Here is an 18,699-nt window from a genome sequence, read left to right as displayed (position 1 = left end):
TCGAGTTCCAAGGCTGCTATTAGAAACAGGTGTATTTGACAGAGCCCACCCTCTGCTATCTTGGTGGTTTTGAAATTAAGTACTAGAAGGTCAGTAACTTTCTAATTTATTTCAGAAATAAATGAGCAGATCTGAGGGCAACAGAGAAGACAAACAGGAGGGATTACCAGAGACCATCACTGCTCAGGATGCCAGGGAGAGGAAGGCTTCATACCAGATGAGCAAGACCCTCTGCCTACAACATCGTGGATATGGGCAGGCTCAGGTTCCTAACACACATAAGCATCTGCAAGAACCACGCTTGCTGTTAGAGAAATGTGTCTAAGAAGGTATCAGGGCATCAGGATCCAAGGAAGGGAGGAGGTGTTAAGCAGGACCAAGAACTTGGTGCTGCTAGGAGGCGACCCTTTACCAAGTGGAAGCTGTGTCGTGTCACTCATCTGAATCTAGCCTCCTCTGCCAGATGCCAGACAGTGCTACCCTTGCCACAGACATCCTTGCTCCTCCCCTACAGGCTGTGACTATTACGGAAATGGCAAGGCACCCACCCTCAGGCCTCCCCTCACTCCCTAGCTGCTTCTGGTCCTTGCCCTCCCAAGGCCCCAAGACAGCAAGGAGTATAAGACGAAAGGCTGCCGGCTTCCTGGTTGTGTCCAGATGAATGACCTTTATCTCCCACCTGCTCCTGCCCCAGTGCGGGGACATCCTGGGAAACACACTTGGGCCTGTGTGCCAGTAAGCCAAGGACTACCGCAGAAGACCTTTTCGAGTGGCAAAGACAGTCTCATGCCTGCTCTGTGGTAGATAGGAATGATGTGCTCCCTCAAAGGACAAACACAAATACCTTTAAGAACTCTGAGTGCTAAAGTAGAAACAGCAAAGGGTGGCAAAGAGCCTTTGGGGAACCTGAGACGTAAGAATGAGAGGGGCACAACAACAGCAGCAGCAGAACCTGGGAAGAAGGTATGAAAGACAGAGAGGTCAAAGAGGCATGTAGCCAGGCAAAAGGATGGTAAAATCGAATGTGATACAGCCAGGACAACTATCTCAAGAGGCAGAGAGAAATGAACACCAATAACCAGCACCCACCAGGGGAGCAGGGGCTCAGGCCTTCTGTGCTAGGGCCATCAGTGCCTCAAGGGGAACCCATCTCCTCTGTCTGGTGTGATATTACCTCCACCGCACTCTAAGAATCTGGGCGGTCACACTTCTTGACAATAGAGAGAACACTGGTTTCAGCGTAAGCATCTCCTCTCACTAAAATGCTGACCAGGACCATCTACTCTGGGCTTCCCCAGATTGAAGGAGAAAATTCCCTGCTCTCCTCCTTTAGTGAAACAGACATGTTCAGGTATTAAGAGAATGCAGTGCATGAAGATTCCCAGGCGAACCAGACTACAACTGAGCGTAGCTGGAAACCTTAGGGGGAGGTTTGCCGGGCTGGCCCTTCTTTTGCCATGTTTGGATACTGCTGTGAGGTTCTGCCATACCTGGCATACCCAGGGCAGAGAGGCTGGAGGCAGGGAGCAAAATGCAGGCTGCGGGGGTCCACTAGGTCCCATGTGCTGGGGATGCAGCAGTAAGTGGATACTCAGATGCATACATACACATGCACACACACACTCTTCCCCCCCTTTTTTTTTGTTGTCTTTTCTAGGGTCACTTCCCGCGGCATGTGGAGGTTCCCAGGCTAGGGGTCTAATTGGAGCTATAGCTACCGGCCTACGCCAGAGCCACTGCAACGTGGGACCTGAGCCGCGTCTGCAACTTATACCACAGCTCACAGCAACACCGGGTCCTTAACCCACTGAGCGAGGCCAGGGATTGAACCCACAACTTTTTGGTTCCTAGTCGGATTCATTAACCACTGCGCCACGATGGGAACTCCTCTCCTCCTCTCTCTTACACACACCTCAAAGGCTTCTTATCTCTGGGATCTAATGCAGGACCCCAACACATTTTTCTTTTTCTTTTTTGTCTTTTGTCCTTTTAGGGCCACACCAGCAGCATATGGAAGTTCCCAGGCTAGGGGTCCAACTGGAGCTGTTGCTGCCGGCCTATGCCAGAGCCACGACAACGCCAGATCCGAGCCGCATCTGTGACTTACACCACAGCTCACGGCAACGCCGAATCCTTAACCCACTGATCGAGGCCAGGGATCGAACCCACAACCTCATTGTTCCTAGTTGGATTCATTTCCGCTGTGCCATGACAGGAACTCTCCCAACACATTTTTCTGTTTATTTATTTTTTCCTTGCTGTAAAAACAACTGCTTATCACCAAGAATTTGTACTTTCTCTCAAAACAAAACTCTGGTAATCCACACAGGTACAAAAGTTCCTAAATTACTCCTCACTTCATAATAGAACAGAGAGCAGAGGACAGTACCACTAGTAGCTCTGGGCCTACCAGCTAGGGTGGCAGCCCTCTCAGCTCAAGCAACTCTCAGACTCCCAAGGAAACTCTGAGCCCAGGGGTTCCTGGCTGTCTTTGTGACCACAGGTGCCAGGTGATAGGATGTAGATTTCCAAAGGCCCTGAATTTAGAGGCTGTGAGAGTAATATAAATTGGATCTTTCCCCATATAATTCTCTGGGTTAAATCCCAGTCCTTGGAAACAGCCTAATTAAGAGATGGTAGGCTCCAACACCTCTTACCAAGGCAAACAAGGGCTAGGGTTCTGTTGCCTCTCCTCCCCAGTGGGCATAAACCATGCTGATTCTGGAGAGCTTTGAAAGAAGAAAAACAAAGTCTGAAATGCTACAAATACAGGACCTGCCTTCTAGAGGAGAAGCTCACATAGAGGGCCTACCACATCAATTCTGCTAAAGATACTGCCACCCACTTTCTGGCAATGTTACTTTCAGTAGCATGGAGACCCATCCTACAGTGGACAAAGAAGCTGGGGACAGAGGCAGTCCTGCGCTGAGTGGCTCACTGGGCATTGTCCCCTGTCCCACCTAAAGTGGACCCCCCTCAAGGGCAAGGATCTTTTCCTATCCAGCCTAGTATCTGGAGTCAGAAAAGAGACTGCTGTGTGATAAACACCTCAGCGTCCTCTTTGTTGAGTAAACGCCATGTCTGGATGTGCTCATGCCACTTTCAGAAGAAGAAAAACGCAAACAAACAAACAAACAAACAAAAAAACACAAAACCAAAAGAGAACCTTCCCCAATCCCCTGCCGAACAGGCACAAAAATTAGGAAGACATCTCCTGGCTGGCTCGACTACCCTTTCTTTTGGAGTTCCCGTCGTGGCGCAGTGGTTAACGAATCCGACTAGGAACCATGAGGTTGCGGGTTCGGTCCCTGCCCTTGCTCAGTGGGTTAATGATCCGGCGTTGCCGTGAGCTGTGGTGTAGGTTGCAGACGCGGCTCGGATCCCGCGTTGCTGTGGCTCTGGCGTAGGCTGGTGGCTACAGCTCCGATTCGACCCCTAGCCTGGGAACCTCCATATGCCGCGGGAGCGGCCCAAGAAATAGCAACAATAACAACAACAACAACAACAACAAAGACAAAAAGACAAAAAAAAAAAAAAAAAAATTAGGAAGACAGAAAGTAAGAATACATCAGAGGATATCTTCTTTCTTCTTAAATAAAGTAGCTCAAAACAGTAATCTTTGGTGCTGGAAGAGAACTTGTTTTGGTTTAGCTGTTTGCATGAGGGCAAATAAAGGTCAGGGATATTAATCTGAGCAAAGGCTACCCCACAAGTCCTCAGGCATGGAGGAGGGAGAGGGAGTCTCTGAGGGCACAACTGCCACTTGGTGGCTATGTATGAGAATTGCAGCAAAATTATAATGTCTGAGCTGCTTCAAAGATGAAAAACACAAATTGTGAAAAAGGCGCCCTGTGAAGAAAGCAGACAACACAGCACCAAACTAAATAGCATCTCTGTCTATGGCCATACCACCCTGAATGTGCCCAATCTCATCTAAATAGTCTCCCCTCCAAAAACAAAAAACCTCAGAGAATACAGAATTAAAATAAACTAAATAAATTAAAACAGCCAGTAGAAAAAGGAAAAAAAACTTCAAGTCTTAAGTATGTGTTTAAATAACAATAGCTATGTCCAGTCTATTAAGGTTTCCCCCCCCCGCCACGTTTTCAGGACACATCCTTTAAAACAAAGGCTCACCCAGATGGGCCCAAAGTGAAAGAACAAAGGACACCATGCCTTGGTCCAATGTGATGATGTAGGTACATACTATGCTAGTGAATGTGGGACAATGTGTGGAGCTTAACAGGGCTGGGAGATAGGCAAGCAGCAGGGCTCAGGTGACCTCTGACAGCCACTGACCCATAGGTCACCAAAGGCTTTTCTGCAAGTCCTCACTTCTGTCCTGGAAACATTTTTCAGATGGCTAAGAAAGCCTGACACAGGATATGCAGACCGGACCTGTACCTTTTCAGCAGGTGGCCTAGCCCACAGACTGCTATGATCCCAAAAGCAAAAGTGCAAGCGAGGGCCTTGGGAAGAAGAGGCTGGGAATTTTTAATATGTGTAGTTTAAAAGAATTAAAAAAACAAAAACAAAAACCCAGACTTTAACAGTACTAAATACTGAACTTATTCTCCATAATTTTTAATTCCTGAATTCTGTTGAAATTTGGGTATATATTTATCCCATTTTTTGAATAAAGAGAAATGGAATTAGTTCACACTGCCCCCTCCCTTCCACCCATGTGTGCACTCTACAGTGTTTATCACCCAGAATCAACTCCTAGGGGCCATAAATCCCACTCATCAGGGCATCATGGCCACACGGAACATCTAGAAGCAGCCATCCTGTAGTTAAAAGGCAACAAAGGCTTTCAAGGCTCTGGTGAAGAAAGCCCACAGTTGAACATTATTTCAGCTCACAACTATGACAGTGTCTACCTGGCAAGAGTGTCCCTCGTCGACTTGAAACAGGTCTGTTTTGGAGAAGAGGTTGGGCCATGTAGCATGTGTACTCTTCTGGCCAAGGGCACCCGAATACAGGTGGGGTTGTGGGGTGGGACTTTCAGTGGGACACCCCAAACCCCTAATGTCCAAGAACAAAACCAATCACCCTGCTTTAATCATAATGAAATAATCCCAATGTAAAATGTACATTTTTCTGACTTTAGTTCACTCTTTCAAAGCAACATGGCATAATACCAAAGAAAGTATAAAATAAAAATAAATAAATAAAATTTCCAAAGCCCACAGAGGCCTGGCCCACCCAGGACCCCAGCCTGCTCTGCTGCAGGATGCCACACCTGGAGCTTCCCCAGAGCCTCACCTGGAGCTTGCGGGCCATGGCCACCACCTCATGGTCAGGAGGGTTGTACTTGTAGCAGTTGGAGAACATCAATCGGACATCGGCACCAAATTCCTGAGCATCGCGGTACTCACGGGCCTCCAGTTTAGACTGGAAAAACAGGACAAGTCCTGGTTAACCATGGCTGCCCCTGCTCCAATGGGGAGGGGCAGCAAGGAGGGCTGCCTGTAGGAAAAAGGTGGCTTCTCAAAAGCTCTGGGTTTAACCCGACCCTAGTAGGAAAAGGTTATCACTGCAGTGCTAGCATGAGGTAGACAAAGAAACACTCAACAGTAAATCTCAGGGCTAGGAATTGTTCTGCTAGTATCCAAACCTACTCACCACGCCTGGCTAAAAGACGAATGGACACAGAATTCACAGAAGCTTAAACCAGAATTGTAAAGGGAGTGCTAGACCCAACTCTGACCTGATGTATACTTGCCTTTGTGACATAGGACAGGACACTGGTCAAAAGGAAGACAGCAATGTTCCCTGCTCTGCCCAAGTTTGAGCAGGTTTATTCAACTCGGAATAGGAGAAAAATGCCAAAAGGCTTAAAATAAACAAAACCGAAGAGGCCTCAAAATACATTACAATGAAAATGCCAGCACTTGCCCCTTCCATGACACAGAACCTGGCAAAGTCACCACTCCCTAAACTCTCCTGGAGCATCTACCACATGAAGGCCTCTATGGGCACTTGGCCTCAAGGCCACAAAGGGTTTGTCTTCAGCAGAGGGGTCAGCACTGCTGTGACTAAAATGGCCAGAGGATCTCAGATATCCCCCACAATCCCCAGCAGGGGGCGCTAGGCTTCTTTGGGCTGGTAAGAAGAGTTTTGTCAGCTACTCCTCTTGGAGAAGCCTCCTCCTAGACAGGCCTTCCTTGTCCCATGGAGCCCATTCCCCACCTCCTGGGGGTACATCCACTCACCTTTATAGTGCTCATGTCCATGGGGTGCTTGATGATGTCACAGTAGTCATGTAGGCCCAGCGCCTCCACGTCCACGGGCTTGTAGAATGGCCAGGCGTAAGCCGCATGCTTCTTGGCAAACATTTCCTTGAGGATGCCACTACAGCACTTAAGCTGCTCTGAGACCTTGCTGCTCTTATCTGGCGCTGGGTGCTGCTGCGAGTCGGGCACATCCTTCTTCGGAGGCTTAACAGGCCGGCTGCTCTCCCGCCGGGGGCCCAGCTTGGTGGTCTTGGGCTCCGGGGGCAGTGAGGGAGGCTCGTGAATGGGGTCGATGGTGGTGGGGGTGGTGGTGTCTGCTTTCCTCTTAACCCCCTTCTTTGTCTGCCGAGAGCACAGGCGTGATAGGCACGGTCAGAAGCGGCAGCCGGCACAGCGGGCCCTCAGGGTCACTCCTGAAGCCAGGTCCTTTCTAGGGTCTCAACACTCACAGGGAACAGGGCCCAAAGGTAATTCCACAGGTGAAGGATTGAAGACAGAGAGACCCTGTCCCACCACTCTGTTCTGCAGCTGGGACAGGACCCTGCCAGTGGCAGGAAAAAGCACACAACTGAGTGTGGGATCTGCTTATTGGAGACCATAGAGTCCTCCTAAAGCAGTTTCCTATAGATCAGGGAACTCTCCTAGAGCCAACCCTTGTCACTCTGGCCACCCATGGGAGGTATATCTCGGAACATGTTTAGACAGCATCTGCAAACATGTGGTCTAAATTAGAAATGGGGGAAGCATAGCAACTCCCTGGGAGGTTTGACTCAATTAGGGGATCTTTCTGTATCAGCAGGGTAGTAGCTTCTGGGCTATGCTCATTTAAACACAGCATGATTCAACCCCCAACCCCGCAACACCCACAAGTGCCCCAAGAACCAGAAGGACAGGTGACTGTTTACTGTAAGTCTCAATGAAATGGAGAGGAAGGAGGAAGGGGTCATTTAGCTGAGGCGGCAGGAGCCAGCCAGTGGCCAGGCTGAGCTAGACACATGCAGAGAATGCTCACCTTCACAGGTTGTGGGGTGGCCGCAATGATGGGTGGGTGGCTCTGCACGGGCTGGGGGGCTGGAGCGGGTGGGGGTGGTGGTTGAGGGGGCACCGGCGGGGGTGTCTGCAGTGGCTGGGGAGGTACCACTGTCATAACAGGGGTCTGGACGATGAGGTCTGGGGTGACGGCAGGGAAGGGGTGAGGAGTGGCCTGCACGGGTGGAGGATTCTGCTGAGGGGTCTGGGTCTGCGGAGGAGTCGATGCTTGTGTTGTGTTTGGTACCGTAGAGATGCCAGGTTTTGCCGACACTAGCAATCATAAAAAGAACAGGTGGTTAGATGCTGTGCCTGCATGCTGGCTGACCTTGTGGGGAGACACTGCCACACGTGGTGAGCACTCATCTGCATGGGCATGGCACACAGTCACTTATTTGCCTAAGAGACAGAACAACGGAATATCCTGGACCTCAGCAAGATCTGTCCACCTGTCCCAGGGGGCTTCCAAGAGCAGTGACATACCGTATTCTACACTTCCTGGGGTGTCCTAGCTCCAAATCCTGACTTGGACAAAGACTCCCCCCTCCCTCGCCCATTAGCATGAAGGCCTGAGTCAAAGGAGCAGGGAACATACAGTGAGAGTCAGCATCAGGACAGTGATAGAGAGCAAGTAAACAAACAAACAAAAAGCTCCTTGGCACTTTCAGGCAGAGCTGCCCTCATTCCCAGAAATGTTACTTCCTCAGTAAGCATTTTTGGCAGGGGGCCAGAATCGGCAACCCTGGCCAAGGTTTCTGGAAACTGACAAGCCCCTACCTCCTGAGACACAGTGGGAGGCCAGACAATTGCTGCCCTTTATAACCAGCTCAGACTATCTCCCTGCAATTGTGCAGGAGAGTTGCAACACCAAGGCCCCATGTCCCTCCTTTGTAAATACCAAACCCCTTGTCCCAGGCGGGGAGAGTGGGGCTCCTTGATTTAAAAATACTGGATGCTTCTGGGCAAGTTGCATGGCTAAGGGATGACCTTCAAGACCATCTCTCCTTGACTACCCCTCAGTACTGCAGGGGATTTAGCCAACTGCCTTTGCTCCCACAAAGTCAGTACTTCTGCACGAGACAGGAAGGCAGGTGAAAGCCCACTCCTTAAGAGAAGCAAACAACTCACAGCACAGGCCACCTAGCAAGCATCGCTTTTTTGCAGCATGGAGCTGCAGATGATAAGATGCAGAAGGTAGCTGCTAAAACTTTTCCTAGGCAGAAACATTTCACAAGTGGTCTACTCCCTACCAGCTGGCCTTTGGAATCCTTTGGCAGGTAGGGGGTAGGGATGGGTGCTAAAATATACAAAGAGGACTTGACTTCAGAAGACTATCAAATAGCAAACCTCAAGGATCTAGGAGCAGAATATTAATTAAAACTGCCTTTGATAGGGTTAATTTCTTTTATCTAAAATAAAAAAAAAAAAAACTAGGAGTTCCTGCCGTGACTCAGTGGAAACAAATCTGACTAGTTTCCATGAGGATGCAAGTTTGATCTCTGGCATCACTCAGTGGGTTTAGGATCCAGTGTTGCCATGAACTGTGGCATAGGCCAGCAGCTACAGCTCCAATTCGACCCCTAACCTAGGAACCTCCATATGCTGTGGGTACAGCCCTAAAAAGACAAAAATAATAAAATTAAAAACAAAGACTATCTGTGGCACTGGTGAGATAAAGAATTCAAATAACTGTTAAATTTTTTTTTTTTGGTCTTTTTGCCATTTCTTGGGCTGCTCCCGAGGCATATGGAGGTTCCCAGGCTAGGGGTCTAATTGGAGCTGTAGCCCATGGCCTACACCAGAGCCACAGCAACGAGGGATCCGAGCCTCGTCTGCGACCTACACCACAGCTCACGGCAACGCCGGATCCTTAACCCACTGAGCAAGGGCAGGGATTGAACCTGCAACCTCATGGTTCCTAGTCGGATATGTTAACCACTGTGCCATGACGGGAACTCTTGTTAAATGTTTTGAAAAGGTTATAATACTTTCTTTTTAACTGAAGTTCATCAAAAATGGCAAGGCCCATTTTTTTCTACTTTGGGGGAGGGTCACATGATCATATGACCCTCTGGGGCAGTTCCCCTGATGAACCTGGCCTCACCATACCCAAAACAGCAACAAGGCAACCAGAGCATATAATACAGCTATTGGAGTTCCCGTCGTGGCGCAGTGGTTGGCGAGTCCGACTAGGAACCATGAGGTTGCGGGTTCGGTCCCTGCCCTTGCTCAGTGGGTTAACGATCTGGCGTTGCCGTGAGCTGTGGTGTAGGTTGCAGACGCGGCTCGGATCCCGCGTTGCTGTGGCTCTGGCGTAGGCCGGTGGCTACAGCTCCGATTCAACCCCTAGCCTGGGAACCTCCATATGCCGCGGGAGCGGCCCAAGAAATAGCAAAAAAGACAAAAAGACAAAAAAAAAAAAAAAAAATACAGCTATTATATTATATGGTATTATACTATATGGTGGTGCATTCCACCACTCCTGGTCTCCCAATGAACTTGGAGAAGGTTGACAACAATGAGGGAGAAAAATAAAGCCAATTTCCTTATTTTGGTGTGAAGCTAACAGTGCTAGGGACACCAAAAGTACCCTACCTGCTTCTTTCCTCCCACGTCCTCTTCCTTTTGCCTGGACTATCATGATCTCAGTTTCTTCTGTGGGCAGTTCGTTGATTTTTTGCAAGAAGAGCTTCTCCAGAGCTTCTGCCATTAAGACTATGTCATCTCCAGGCTAAAAGAGGAGACACATGGTGTGAAGGTTGCAAAGCCCTCCCCACCTTTCTAGACAGAGCAAGAGCTCCTCACCCTCTGCCCCAGAGGGTGGAGTATCATAGTCAGGGTCCTTTACCAACCTGAACCCCAAAGGGCTGCAACAAAGCTGCACTATCTGGTATCATGGAGGATTCACACACCTGCAGGTCTGCTACCTTTCTAGTCTTTTAAGCTCTGATCTAAGAAACCATCTTAATGCCATAAGTGTCCATCAAGCTCTGCCAATCACAGGCAGGGGCCCTCCCCTGCAGTAGAGCCTCCACTGACACAATGCAACTTCAACAGAATTACGTAAATTCTTTTGCCACAGATGTGTGAGCAGGGTTCCAATAATGTTCCCCTGTACCCCCAAGGCAGCTCACTGGGGCTCGGAGGAATGCCCATTTCTCACCGCCTTATGGGTTCCCACTCTGCCACCTCATCTATAACTTATGATTCCCATTCAGCTCTAAGCTGAGAATTTCATCTGTGCACATTTCACTTAAACCTAGTGAAGAGAGTTGAGATTATGAACAAATGATCCGATTTCATGGGACAGCCAAGTTGAATGATTTAGCTACTATGGCCACGAGTTGTCAATGGTCACGTCCACGGTTCCAGATGTGGCAGGCCCCACTGCACCCTCACATTTAGGTTTCTGTTTGAGCATACCTTTTCATAACTACATTTTATTAGGCTCCTTCCTGATAATGTGTCATCTAAACAGACTCTTTAATGTGTTATCACTATCCTTTTATTTATATACATAAATATAAATATATATATACAAACACATATATAAAGTCTTATTGAAGTATAGTTAACTTACAAGGTTGTGATAATTTCTGCTGGACAACAAACTGACCTGGTCATATATATACACACACATCCATTCTCTCTCAAATTTTTTTCTCACATATATTATCAAAGAATACCGGTTATTAGAGTTTTCAGTGCTATACAGCAGTGTACTGTCCTTTTCATACCTTCTCTTCTGGACATGCTCAAGAATCAAAATCCCAAGGGCATCAGAAGTGCAAACTTTAAGCTAACAAAGACAGCTTAGAAACATGGCCAAAATGTTTGTGGTCTCAAAAGAAACACATCTAGTCACAGGCAAAACCAGTGGCCCTATTCATCTCTGCCTGCAGTGGTCTCTTGTCAGACTCAATCCTATCTGCTCCTAGAACCCCTGTCCTGGGTTCCAGACATGCCCACCTCCTCCTTTTCCCCAGGGCAAATGAACACAAGCCCCCACATCTCACCTTGTTGTAGATGTAACAATTTGTAAACATAGTGTTGAAGTCCTGGATACATTCCTGAGCATTCCAGTAATAGTTGTTTTCCAAGCGCTTCTTTATTGTTCCCATATCCATAGGTGTTTTAATGATTTTATAGTAATCCTGGAGAGCAGAGAGAAAGGCCAATGGTCACTTCTGCAGCCATATGGCAGTCATAGGTAGGCCTGTGGATCTCGCTCCAGATCATTCCATAGGAATGTGGACCTAACCTATTTCACAGCATTAGTGAGCCATCTCATGGGGGACCCCCCAAGATAAAGTGGATCAGGAAAGGACTATTAAATGCTGAGTGGCAATTTAGTGGGGACACGTACAAGTTTGCCAAGTGCCCTGTCTGGGAACAGGTTGTCTTTACTGAGATAAAAGTTTTCCTTTTTTTAAAAAAAAATGTTTAAATATCCTTTCATTTTTAATAAGCAATGGGGAAAGCATACAGCCTTTTAAAAAGTGGTTCTTGGAGTTCCCTTGTGGCACAATGGGTTAAGGATCTAGCACTGTCACTGCAATGGTTTGGTCCGCTGCTGTGGCATGGGTTCAATTCCTGGCCTGGGAACTCTTACGTGCCACAGGTGCAGTTTTCCTTACTCCCAAGTAGTGGTTCTTATCTCGTTAAAATAAGCCATGGTAGGTTCTACTTTTTCCACACCATTTGAAATTTTCCATATCCATAAAACACAAAATCCTATGGAACCAGCATTCAGGCCCACCAACAACTGGATCCCTTGCTTCTTGTCACACTGAAGAACCACAGAACAAAAGCCTCTACCTTCAGTCAAGTTCATTGCACTTCCATTTCTTCTACCTACATGGAGTCTACTACTAAGGATCCACTAGTATCTGGATACAGTTCAACAACTAACCAGGTTAAGTGACAGATAAGGAAACAAAGGGACAGCCTTCACAATCCTTAGTTTAAAACAAACAAAAAACCTCCCAGCAGCCCCACTCCTCAAACCTTCAGAACTTACTCTACAGGTGCTTAACAAAAGAAGCCAGATGTCAGGGGTAGATGTTCTAAATAGCTTTTCGAATCTAACTCTATCATCACACCTTTTCTATAAATCCAAATCTATTCTAAAAACAAAAGTTTATTTATAAAAACCACTATAGGAGAAATTTTGGACAGATCCGGCAGTGCCCAGATTTCTAAGTGGAAGGACCACAGAAGGCCGGGCATGAAGGGGGACCTGCATGCAGCCAGCCAGCCCCACCAAGAACCACATACTCTGAGGCTCCCATAATTAGGCTCAGGTGAAGTATGAGAACCAAGTCCAAGGTGGAATCTGACAGTAGAGGGGCAGGCCTATGTTTTAGCAAGCACTGAGGTCCTGCCCAGGAACAGGGGTGGACAGTACTGAAAAGGTGAACAATAAGTGTTAAGGTTCTGAGTTGCTCTTGCACTCATGAGAAAGGAACAGAAGCCACAGCATACACATAAAGGCTGGTACAGATCACAGTCCTGCCCCAACCGGGGCTGCACACACCAGCCTAGTTGCCCTGGCCAGGAGGCATTAAGGGGAGACTGAACCAGACTTTCTGTACTGTATTTGCTCTGACCACCTTTCCCGAGAGAACCAAGACGAAATATATATGCCCCAGGGAAAATTTAGATTTTATTCTGTGGCCAAAGATCTCAGGTGCTTGAGTTGGCCTTAGTGTGAAGTGGTTCAAGGCCCAGTAGGATAGTGGCTGAGGACAAAAAATGAAAGAGAAGGTGCAATGATGACAAACGGCGGTAGGGAGAACTGAAAGGGAGGCAGAGGCTTAGAGGGGTTTTTATAAATAAGGAGTACTGAATTAAAGAGGCAGGAGCTCCCACTGTGGCACAACGGGTGGGATCAGTGGTGTCTTGGAAGCACTGGGACACGGGTTCAATCCCTGGCCCAGAAGAGTGGGTTAAGGATCCGGTGTTGCAGCTTAGGTCTCTACTGCAGCTCAGATCTGATCTCCTATCAGCCCAGGGGCTCCATATGCCTCAGGGCGGTAAAAAAAAAAAAAAAAAAAAAGAAAGGGAGGGAGAGAGGAGCAGATATTCTAGTAGCAAGTCCAGCAGGGACCAGAGCCTAAACACAGGTAAAGGTCTGGAAGGCACCAGAAGACAGAAAAGGAATGAACCCTTTTCGAAGTGGCCCTGTTTAATATTTCCTGGAATAGGGAGTATTCCTGGCAAACTGGGCTTTAGCATAACATTGTTCCCAGCCAGCCAGCCCCGCCCCACCCCTCTGAGTCAGCTCCTAGCTCTCCCACTTCTCTGAAGATACCAGATCAGTACCACTGTCCACTGGCCTCTTCTTCCTAGGTCTGAGCTGCTGAAGGTGACATCTACAGTCATACTGTGGCCCCTGGGGTATCTGGCCTCCACTTCAGAGAATGACCTCAAAATCCCAAACCCCCTAACAGACCACCCACACTCATGTCTGTCCTGCTGGATGGGATACTGCTTTCTTGGAATCTCAGGCCCCCCCAGCCCCACCTTCTCCTGGGTCTTTCACCCTCTCAGCCCTCCTTGTCTTCTGTGCCCTTTGCATTTTCCTATAACCAACCCCTCCTCCACCTGACCCTGCAACACTTTCCCTTCAAAGCCAAATTTCTTGAAATGATGGCTTCATATCCTCACCTTCTCATTCACACCGTCGCGAATCTGGTTTCTACTTCTGCGTCACATCTTCCTAAGGTCACCAATGCCCTCCTAAAGGCCAACAGGAGGGTCAGGTCGGAATCCTCATCTCTTTGACCTCTCTGTAGTCTCTGATGTGGAAACTGGGGTGGGGGGGCGCTGCTCTCTGCAGGCGATTCTCCTGGCCTCCCACCTCCCTCCAGTGCTATAAAAGCTGTGGGTCCCCCTTGGATTCCAACTCCCAGCCCCTTCTTTCCCCATTCTATGCATTTGCTCTAGGAAAAGTCACCTCATCTGTGGACCCTACACAGTCCAGCCCACTGGCCCAGCTAGAAACTGGTATAGCGAGCTCTCCCAAGAGCTTCGTTTCAGTGATGGGCTTGCTGTCTCTACTCCTGGTTGTAGTCAAAGACAAGAGTGATCTCTCTAACGTCCAGATTTGGTGAGGACCCTTCTTTTGCTCCCCCACCCCCTTTCCTTAGCTAGTTTGTGGCCCAGACCTGAAGTGCCTCCTCCTGACTCTTGAGTGCATATGAAAGGTACTCAATGGATAGATAGTATTGGACAGCTGCCAGACACAGTGACTTTCAAGCAAGGAAGGTCACACTGGTATGTTCCTCCTTGAAACCAGATGTCTAGTAGAGGCTGAGGATCCTATACCTGTGCAGCTCTAACTTGTAGACCCTGTTGTCAAAAGCAACAATCATCTGATTTCAATTCCTTCATCCAGGGGTGTGTGGGAGATTTGGCAAACAGCAGAGGGCAATTTAAAGACAAATTAGTTCTTGATGCTTTGAAAAAAGGAAAAAATTAAACATGTTTATTACGTTTGCTCCCCAAGGTTCAGTTAGAGGTACAAGTTGAGTTTCCAGAAACATTTACAGGATGTCGGCAAACTCTCAAAGGAAAAAGGAGAGGAATAAGGGTACAAAAGAACAAGAGCAAGTGCAATGTGGCCACAACGAGGCGGGCAGGTGTAAGGGTGCAGGGGCAGCCAGAGGCAAAGCTGCACCCAAATCCCCCCTCTCCATCAAGGCTACCTCTACATACTTGGCTCGCTGGAAAATACTCAACTACCTGCCCTGTGCTCTGGGTGATGATGATGATGCAAGTACCAGAACAGGTACTATAGCCAAACCACTCCCCTTCCCACACAATCTGACCAACTACTTCTGCTGAGCCCAATGGGCCAGTCTGGGTGACCACATCTGAGAAGGGAGGACCTGAACTATCAAGTGACCCCACAGTGGCTCTCCCATGGGGCTGAAAGGCAAGTTGCAATGCAAGCATTCCTCCATTCCAGTTTTGATCTCTCTACATAGTATTTCCCAGAATCCTAATATCGAAGAAACCAGTTACTGTTTAAGCCAGTTAGCACATTCTCTCCCCTTCACTACTTTCATTCATCAGGACTACTGAAACCACTCACCCAAGGGCCCCGTGGGTGCTGGAGTTCAGAGCCAGGCCATGCACTTTCACAATGACTTCAAAGGCACCCCCATCTCCCAAAAGGTCCACCCGCACCAGAAGCAACACAGGAGGAGACCTGAAGAATAGCAGCTCCAGACCCTGCCCAAGTTACTCACAGGGAGGTTTAGCTTGACGGCATCCACAGGCTGCTGGAAAGGCCACGCAAACTGGTGTTTCCATAGTGTCTTGAGCACCACTTTGAGCAGATATTGCAGTTGGTTGGTCTGCCTCTTGGGCTTGTTGGGGTTAGAAGTCTCCGGGGGTGGGGGGTTGGTGCTGGCTGTATTGGCTTGCTGGGGTTGGGCCTGGGCCTGCGTTGTAGACATTTGGGTAGTTTCTAGTCCATCCCCCATTACTGGCAGATTTCTCAATCTTGTCCCAGGGCCGCTCTCCGCAGACATGCTACTGATCCCATCACATTCTTCACTGGGCACTCTACAAGGAAAGAGAAAAGCCACCATCAGAGAACAGGCAGTAGATGGGTGCCACTCACAATGATATTGCCCAGGGCTGTAGCCTTCAAAGGCTGAGTTCCTTTAGTGAAAACTGATTAGGCTGACTGGGGAGACACTCTGTGCACTAACTAAAGGGCCCTAGTGTCTACTCTCCTCAAGGACTCATCATCCAGTAGAGAAAAGAGATCAAGTACCAATTTTGAGGGAGTGGGCATGGAGTCCAGAGTCCAGTAGGAGCTGGAAGGGGCTGCGGGAGCTACAGAGTTCAAGAGAAAGTGGGTATAATAAGCATCAAACAAGTTTTCACATCTGTGAGTTTTGAGGGGACAGTGTGTGTGAGAGATAATGATTTGCAAGGCCCAAACTACATCATTTTCATTAAATTTCTTTCTTTCCTTTTGTCTTTTGTCCTTTTAGGGCCCCACCTGAGACATATGGAGGTTCCCAGGATAGGGGTCTAATCAGAGCTGTTGCTGCAGGCCTATGCCAAAGCCACAGCAGTGCTGGATCCAAGCAGTGTCTGCAACCTATTCCAAAGCCTACGGCAACACCAGATCCTTAACCCACTGGGTGAGGCCAGGGATCAAACTCGCAACCTCATGGTTCCTAGTCGGATTTGTTATCCATTGCACCATGATGAGAACTCCCATTTTCATTAAATTTCTTATTTATGGTTCATGAAGCATACAGCCAAATCGATAATTCCACTTGGCGAGTAAGGGCCGGGCAGGATGGAGCAGGAAGGTCACCACCCTTGAATAGCCCATGCAGTCCACTGCTGAGTGCTCAGGGCCAAGTCTTGTACTTAGGAAGAAAATTTTCTTGATAACTTAATGCATGTTTGCTGATGAAAGGTAACTAACTGCTGATAACATAAAAATGAATCCAGGAGTTCCCACTGTGGCACAGTGGTTAACGAATCCGATTAGGAACCATGAAGTTGTGGGTTCGATCCCTGGCCTTGCTCAGTGGGTTAAGGATCCGGCGTTGCCGTGAGCTGTGGTGTAGGTTGCAGACGCGGCTCGGATCCCGCATTGCGTGGCTCTGGTGTAGGCTGGTGGCTACAGCTCCAATTAGACACCTAGTCTGGGAACCTCCATATGTCGTGGGAGCTGCTCAAGAAAAGGCGAAAGACAAAAACATAAAAATGAATCCATACATGACCTACAATTTTATTAACCAGATTTTCAAAGCTTATTTATAAAGGTACAGAGGAGTACCTCCTGTGACAGCTCCTATGGAAGGAGAAGGGGGGGCCACATGAGAACACTTTTCAGTGATTAGCACTCTGTCCTACACACTGCCCTCAACCCCCTGCTGCTTCAGCCCACATCATGAGCATCATTTAAAGGGCAACTTTGCGCACTTGTCCAGTTATTCTAACAGGACAACTGCAGGACAGTGGGTGCATGGTTTTTACTGTCAAACTGCCCTGCAACAAACACATTAACTCATTCCTTTACTCAGAGTGCTGAGAGTTTCCATACTCTATTAATGAGAAGAAACATCTGCTTAAAAGTATACTGACCATTTGCACTCTTTTTCCAATACTATTCTACTGGCATGAAAAAGGAATGATTCTTCCTAGAGGAAGAAAAGCTGTAAACCAGAAGCTGCCTACATCTAACAAGCAGCTCTAGTAATAAAGCTAGGAGTTCAGAAGGGTAAGAAAACCTCTCTGGCTGAGGAAGTCAGGCAAGGACTTAGGAAAAAGAGGGTAGATTTTTAGGATCATGGAACTCTGAGAGACAGAGGGGACAGAAAAAACAACTGGCTGGCTGTGTCACAGCTTTCTGGAACACACTTAGCACATATTAGGCACTCTAGTTGCTGAATTACTTTATAATTCAGTCCAAGTGTAATTTAAAACAAGGTTCTCATAATGGTTTTTGTAAATGCAGTTCAGGTAAATTACCAAATTTTAAAAGCACAAGGAGGAGTTCCTATCGTGGCTCAGTGGAAATGAATCTGACTAGTATCCATGAAGATGCAGGTATGATCCCTGGCCTTGTTACAGATCTGGCGTTGTGAGCTGCTGTGTAGGCCGGCGGCTACAGCTCCGATTTGATCCCTAGCCTGGGAACCTCCATATGCTGCGGGTGGTACAGCCCTAAAAAGAGCACCCCCCCCCAAAAAGGCAAAAGGAGAGAACTTGCTATGTAAAACCAACTCGGTGCTGAGTTCATCATGGGGGGCTGTGGAGAGCTAGACCTCTGGCTCCAGGCCTCAATATAACTGACACAGCCAGGAAAACAGCTTTCTTTCCAGTGTGCTCTGGTTAACTATGGGCCTATCAATTGGCTAGAGAACCCAAAAAGAGAACGCTGCTCCAAAGAAAAAGGCTGCATCAGGGAGGCGAGTCATATGGGAGCAGCTGGAGGCCACCTCTTGCAAGACTCTGAATCTTTGTTTGCTTTAAAAGGAAGGACTCTTCTCTACCCCCATCCACCAAAAAGATAAAGAGATTCAAGAGTGCTTTTTGCCTAGTCATAGATGGGATGGATACTAATCACTCAAAAAAACCTGCCAAAACCTTGAATAATTCATTAATACTTTTAATGAACAGGAGAGGACAATAATGTCCAATGCTGGAGGAACGGCATGTTACAGCAGTGTAAGTTAGGTGTCTCCAGGTGGTCTTGCACCTGATGTTAAACTTTAGTGTTTAATGATTTCCAACTGCTTCCAAGATGCCAGGCAAGAATTTAGAATTTGCACCTTCCCAGGGTAACTCCCAAGATTTTAGAGAGAAAGGACAGCTCCTATGGCAATCTCTTAAGTTCTCTATGTGAAGAACACCAGCCCAGGAATAGGGTTTGAGGGTTGTAAAGCCGATTCCT

At 47.9% G+C, this 18,699-nt stretch overlaps 1 protein-coding gene across 11 annotated transcripts in view; it reads right to left on the bottom strand.

Moving 5' to 3' along the window:
- BRD4 (bromodomain containing 4) overlaps positions 1-18,699 on the bottom strand; it is a 94,761-nt gene that overhangs the window by 22,232 nt on the left and 53,830 nt on the right. For 7 of the 11 annotated variants that reach the window (XM_021079673.2, XM_085009422.1, XM_085009426.1 and 4 more), the window contains exons 2-7: positions 15,521-15,839; positions 11,282-11,419; positions 9,861-9,996; positions 7,249-7,538; positions 6,216-6,578; positions 5,266-5,394 (exon numbers count right to left, since the gene is read on the bottom strand). In XM_021079673.2, coding sequence (XP_020935332.2) covers positions 5,266-5,394; positions 6,216-6,578; positions 7,249-7,538; positions 9,861-9,996; positions 11,282-11,419; positions 15,521-15,805 — 1,341 coding nt within the window. In that variant the 5' untranslated portion in view covers positions 15,806-15,839. 11 annotated transcript variants of the gene reach the window in all.

The sequence above is a fragment of the Sus scrofa genome, chromosome 2, assembly GCF_054392235.1.
Source record: "Sus scrofa isolate SSC_HxYL_T2T_F1_AM1 chromosome 2, Sscrofa_HxYL_maternal_Yorkshire_Landrace_v2.0, whole genome shotgun sequence".
NCBI classification, from domain to species: Eukaryota; Metazoa; Chordata; class Mammalia; order Artiodactyla; family Suidae; genus Sus; species Sus scrofa.
The sequence above is the reverse complement of the archived record's forward strand: the minus strand, read 5'-3'. Positions and strand labels throughout refer to the sequence as shown.